Source organism: Crocodylus porosus, unplaced genomic scaffold, assembly GCF_001723895.1.
Source record: "Crocodylus porosus isolate Cpor-Errol unplaced genomic scaffold, CroPor_comp1, whole genome shotgun sequence".
Lineage (NCBI taxonomy): Eukaryota > Metazoa > Chordata > Crocodylia > Crocodylidae > Crocodylus > Crocodylus porosus.
In genome coordinates this window covers 12,621,842-12,627,553 of record NW_017728949.1, presented here as the reverse complement: position 1 = coordinate 12,627,553, position 5,712 = coordinate 12,621,842, and the positions used below count along the sequence as shown (strand labels likewise).

The 5,712-nt window shown below is 45.7% G+C and overlaps 1 protein-coding gene and 1 long non-coding RNA gene across 3 annotated transcripts in view; one reads left to right on the top strand and one right to left on the bottom strand.

The window, feature by feature from the left end:
* Positions 1 to 5,712, bottom strand: part of ATIC (5-aminoimidazole-4-carboxamide ribonucleotide formyltransferase/IMP cyclohydrolase) — a 42,338-nt gene that overhangs the window by 22,524 nt on the left and 14,102 nt on the right. For both annotated transcript variants that reach the window (XM_019554276.1, XM_019554277.1), the window contains exons 6-9: positions 4,629 to 4,780; positions 4,373 to 4,529; positions 815 to 940; positions 509 to 616 (exon numbers count right to left, since the gene is read on the bottom strand). In XM_019554276.1, coding sequence (XP_019409821.1) covers positions 509 to 616; positions 815 to 940; positions 4,373 to 4,529; positions 4,629 to 4,780 — 543 coding nt within the window. The remainder of the gene's footprint in view (positions 1 to 508; positions 617 to 814; positions 941 to 4,372; positions 4,530 to 4,628; positions 4,781 to 5,712) is intronic.
* Positions 5,520 to 5,712, top strand: part of LOC109322966 — a 481-nt gene continuing 288 nt past the window's right edge. The window contains exon 1 of the long non-coding RNA XR_002104519.1: positions 5,520 to 5,700. This is a non-coding gene — a long non-coding RNA (uncharacterized LOC109322966). The remainder of the gene's footprint in view (positions 5,701 to 5,712) is intronic.

Sequence of the window (5,712 nt, the reverse complement as noted above, 5' to 3'; positions counted from 1 at the left end):
TATTTATTCACCAAGGCCCCCCCGGGGGTTACAAGAAATAATGGCCACAAGCTAGAAGAGAGCAGATTTAGATTGGATATTATGCGGAACTTCTTCACAGTTCGAGTGGCCAAGGTCTGGAACGGGCTCCCAAGATTTGACTGGCCTTGTATCGCCCCCCACCCCCCCTTCAATCTTTTCTGACCTTCCACTGCAACCACACTTTTCCTTCCTCCTTCAGACCAGATTTAAGGACAGGGCTTGAAGTAGTAAAACTCATTTTGATAAGAGCAATTCTTAATTCTTGACTTGCACCCAAGTCCCTTTGGAGATGAATGGACAGTGCATTTAATCAGAAATCATTAGAATCCTACATAGAATAACCAAACAGCAAGAGATAGACCTATCTTCTAACTACCAGCACTGTCTTTCAAAGAGAACATGTGAACTACAGAGCACGTTTTTTAAGAGTAGGCACTGGTTTGTTCTCCGCTATTTGCGTAGATGATTTCAGTGCTTGCCCTCCTACCTCTTGCTCGTGCATATGCAGATGCCAAAGGCGTGAGAGTCTGGTGGAAGTCATGCACCATACAGACTTGAGCCTCTTCCAAGGTCAGTGGTATTCCAACAGCAGCACCTAGTGGACAAAATAAGCAGGGACAGCTGGAGAAAATAAACCTGAGCATGTTTTGGGCCAACTCCTTCCTATCAGTATAGCTTGCCAAGGCAAGCAGTCAGATACTACAGGCCCCACCAGTGACATTCAAGACCATTCCCAGTAAAGAGCCATAATTTCTTCTATACAAAATGCATGACCAATAAGATGCTGTCTTACCTGCAGGACTGACATGTTTGAATGAGGCTGCGGCAGGAATGCCTAAAGACAGCTGAAGTTCTTTCACCAGCTGCCAGGCATTCAGAGCATCACACAAGTTGATAAACCCAGGAGATCCATTCACAACTGTATAAAGACCATAAAAGTGCATTAAAGCAGAAAAGCTCCTCTCTCCCCGAGGAACCTAAATACTGACTGTAAATTACTTTAAACTACTTCTATTTAAAACCAAACCTGTTTGGGTTTTTTTCTTTGAAACATACAAAACATGAAAAAATGACTTTTGGTTAACTGCTCCAGTCATTGTACAATGTTAAGTGCATAGAGCAATACCTAAGCATAGTGATGAGATTCTCCATGAATCACATAAATGGAGACCAATCTTGTAGTTAAATCTACTGTACTGGGACTCAGGAGATCTGGACTCAGTTCCCTTCTTACCACAAGCTACTTTCTGCAATTCAGCCCTCCACATGTGCAGTAGGGATAACAGTACTTCCTTTCTAATATTTTTTGTCTCATCCAGTTTGACTGAAATCTTTGGGACAGACTGGCTCTTTCCATGTGCCTGTATACCCTCTAACACAATAGGATTTTGGTAGAGATCAGCAGGTGCTGCTATCACATAGTTAAAAATGAGAGCTGTCAATCGCAATTAACATGCGTGATTAATGCATCAACTGGTTCTTGAGTTAATTTTTTTTTTTTAATGCATTAACTGCGTATGTGGTTTTGGAGCCTGCACCTGGGCTCTACTGTACCACCTCTGGGCCACCTAGCAGGGCAGTGCAGAGGACCTCAGGGCAGCCTGGGCATGGGCTCCAGGTGGCTGCAGCTGTGGGGGAGGGCACACAGATGCACACAAGCAGCTGCAGGCTGCACAGTGCATGTAGAGCAGCACCACACTGGTAAGTCTGTGGAGGGGGTGGGGCTAGGGGTAGAGGAAAGGAATGGAAGGAGGCAGATTAAGGACCCCATGGTGAGGGAGGGAGTTCGGCAAAGGTAGGTGCTGGTGTGAATGGGGCCATGGCGGGTCACTGGATGGAGCTGTGGGAGGCTCCAGAGGTGTGGGCATGGCTCTCTGCCACTGCGTGTACCTCTTGAGGAGGCATGCAGGGCATATGCCTCTCAGATAAATGCGTGGGGCAGGGGTGGGCTGCCCGCTGCAAGCTGGGGCTCTGTGCCTTTTTGTCTTTGCCTCAGGAGCTGTGTGCTGGTTGCACTGTCTCCCCTGCCTGCCTGGCGGTGGGAGGCACAATATGCCATTGCGCAGCTCCCTGGGCAAAGGAAGCAGGGTCCAGAGCCCCAGCCTGCAGTGGGCAGCTTGCTTCCACCCCATGCACAAATATGGGAGGGAATATGTCCCCCCTGTCCCCCCTCCCAGGGTGTGCACAGTAACAGGGAGCCACACACCCCCTCCCCACCCCCTGGCACCCCTGGACAAGCTGCCTGTGGCTCTGTCTCATGACCTGCCCTGGCCCCAGGTCCTATTCACCCCAGTGCCTGCCCCTGCTCCTGCCCCATTCCCTCCCTTACCATGGGGGCCTCAATCTGTGCCACGCCCCCAAACTTACCACAGCAGTGCTATCTGTGTGTCTCTGTGTGTTTATCCCTCACTCCCAAGCCACCACCGCCCCCAGCCCTGCTGCTGCCCCTCACTCCTGACCCACAATATCTCCATATCATGCCAGGATGTGTGAGGACTGTACCCCCAGGCTCCAAACCCCCCCACACACCCACATCCTTCCACACACACACGCACTCCACACCCACCCCCCAACCATACAAAGTGCCTGCATAATTTTTAGTTTTTCTGTGTGGTTAGTTGCACTTAATTGCAATTTTAATTTTTTTAATCATGCAACTAATCACAATAACATTTTAAAATAATTTCACAGCCCTATTAAAAATGAAAACAAATTATTTAAATTGTACATTTCTGTCTCCCTGGAGCATTGGGGTGTTGAAACAAACTCAGACCTCTTCCCTCCACACCCCTCCAATTTAATAGATGTGGACCAAATTCTTTAAACACATACTTAACAATTAATATTCTTACTTTAAACCTGTGAGTAATTCTATTGAAGTGAAACATTCTGCTGAAAGCATATGCTTAGGATCATATAAAATAGGGCTGGAAGGAATCTTAGATCAGGTAAATCCAACCTCCTGTTCAAGCCAGAATCATTTATCCCATCTAAACTATGAGTTTTTGTCTATCCCACTCTTAAAATTCCAAAAATGGAGGTTCCACATTTTCTCTGAGTAGCCGCTTCAAATGTTTAACCACCTTCATAGTTAGAAATTAGGGAGAACTTTCTTATCTCAATTTCCTTTGTTACAGTTTAAGACTGCTGCTCCTTGTCATGGCCCCTGAGACCATAGAGAATAGTCTAACCCCGCTGTCTTTATAATCACCTCATAGGAATTTGAAGACTATTATCAAATCCATCCCCCCCTTTGTCTTTTCTTTTCCAGACTAAATAATCCTAATTTCTTTAGCCTTTCTTTTATAAACCACATTTCCCAGACCTCAAATCATTTTTGCTGCTCTCTGCTGTGCTCTTTCTAGTGTGTCCATGTCTTTCTTGAACATTAATCTGGACATTTCGTCAGAAATACTAAATCTGAAGACTGCAAACTCCTGAAAAAAGAATCTGGTAAAGTGAAATCATCCAAAAACACTTTAATCCTGTCATTGCTGCACACACAGAAATTTAAACAGAAAGAAGCACCTGCTTTCACATGTCTGCACTGGGAGCATTTCAAGAAACAGGAAAAACAGTTGTTGGACTCTTCTGAAAGAGGTTAGGACAGCTGATACTCATCACTTTTGCTGCCACACTTGCAACACAGACCTACAAGCATGTCAACTTCCAACTTTTGAGCATGAAAATCCTTCCAAGAGATTCTTGAATTAAAAGTACAAAGAAATAATGTAAAAGTGAATGAATGCAAGTCCTTAACCCCTTTCCTTACTAGGATACTGCCTACATGAGAGGCATGAAGCCAGAGTTGCTGATCACTGACAGTGGATACAGTTAAAAGGACGTGTGGGTGGGTGACAAATAAGGGAAGTGAGAAACAAGTAAAGAATCATAAAAGATGGTAAAAGGTTTTCTTTCCTCTATTCTAGTACAGAATTAAGATTGTGCCCTAGAGCAGCTACTCTCTGTCTCTGCTTATTCCTTAACTGTAAATCTATTACTACTTCAGCTTCTTAATAGAGAACTCTGCATCATTTTAATTATGCTACTGCAAGATGCTTCAATCTCAGGAAAAAAACTGTCACAGAATAAGTCAGCTACTGTAATGGAAGCATATGATCAGAGAAAGGCACATACTTCAAAACAACTCCCCTGCACTGTAGTAGGCATGCCACAAGCAATCTAAACCTGTTGTCCAAAAGGCTATAATCAATACCTTTCTTGCTCCTAGGAACCAGCAGGGTGACTACTTGTTCTCCGGAGGATCCCCAATTCATGATCCAGTTCATGACACTTCCACCCTCAAAGGCCCCAGATTTAGCTCACAATTAAGCACAGGCTTCTGTCTTACCTGTCAAAGGAAGCTTAGGTCTCAGTGTATAGAGCTGTGCAGGGGTCTGATGAGGGTTCATGCCATACCGCAGAGAAAGCTGAGACACCCCCTTACTGTATTCCTTCCTGAAGTAATCAGAGATTGCAGCATCATACTGGGCAGTGTGGGTGAAGGCCTATGGACCAAACAGACAGGACTAGTTGACAGGCCATGCTTTTAAAAAAATAAATAAATAAATGAAATGCATTTTTGCCCCCAAAAGAACATGACAGACCTTTAGTGCCAGCTGGCGTCTGATTTCCAGGGAGGTGTCTGTGTTACTGGATGACTTCATCTCCTTAGCTACACAGGAATAGTCTTCAGGATCACATACAACAGTCACACGAGCATGGTTCTTTGCAGCAGCCCTCAGCAGGGCTACTCCTCCTTCAAAGAAAGGAACCCAGGTGTGTAACATTATTTTTCTGTATTCAAGGACCCTGAAACCCTACATCTTAATAAAAGGTCAATCCTCTCTGGTACAGGGCTAGCAAATCCTGAGTCCCATCTCTGATAAATGGAGATAACTATCCATGTGCCTCCCACCTTAGGATCTCAAAGCTCTTTCCAGAGATTGATTAATCTCTGTTGACCAAAACCAGGCCCCGCGTATCCTCTCTCTCTCATAAACATAAATGCAATCAGTTATTCAACTCTCTTAAACTGAACAAGGTACCTGGGCCTTGCAAAAAACCCCCCAATGGTTATCTACTAGAGAGAGGTTCTGAACTGTGATGTTTGAGTAACTGGATAGAGGACATACTGAATTAAAAATGAGACTTTTGGATGAATTAATGTGAATCAGGTAGGTGAAGTTTGAAGACACAGATGCTGAAGGGGCACAAAACTGACAATCAAAACTAATTTCCTATGGCAACAAACTGCACAGGGACAAATCCTCGTTTATTGCAGTGGAGTTTTTCAGTGATCCTCTGGGTCTTGATTAAATGTTTTCCTTTAGCTCATAGCAATGTTATCTGCTCAGGTTGCACGAGAAAGCACGCTCAGTCCGACACTTCCAGACAGAAACCCTTCAAACCTCTATACACGAACTGCTTTCTTAGGTCAAAACATGCCATTCCACTTCTGAACAGCACAGGTCATCTGTAAGTTACCTCTTCCGCTCCCCTTGGCCGGCCCTCGCCCGCCCGCCTGGCAGGGGGGTGAGGCGGTGTCCGGAAGGGGGGGTTGGGACCTCCTGGAGTTCGGAACCGTTTCCCTCACCCCAAGGTTACCCAGGTACCTAGCGCTCCGTCCCCTCGCCTCGTCCCGCACGGCGGGGCAGGCGGGGTGGTGCCGGGGCGGAGGTTCAAAGACTC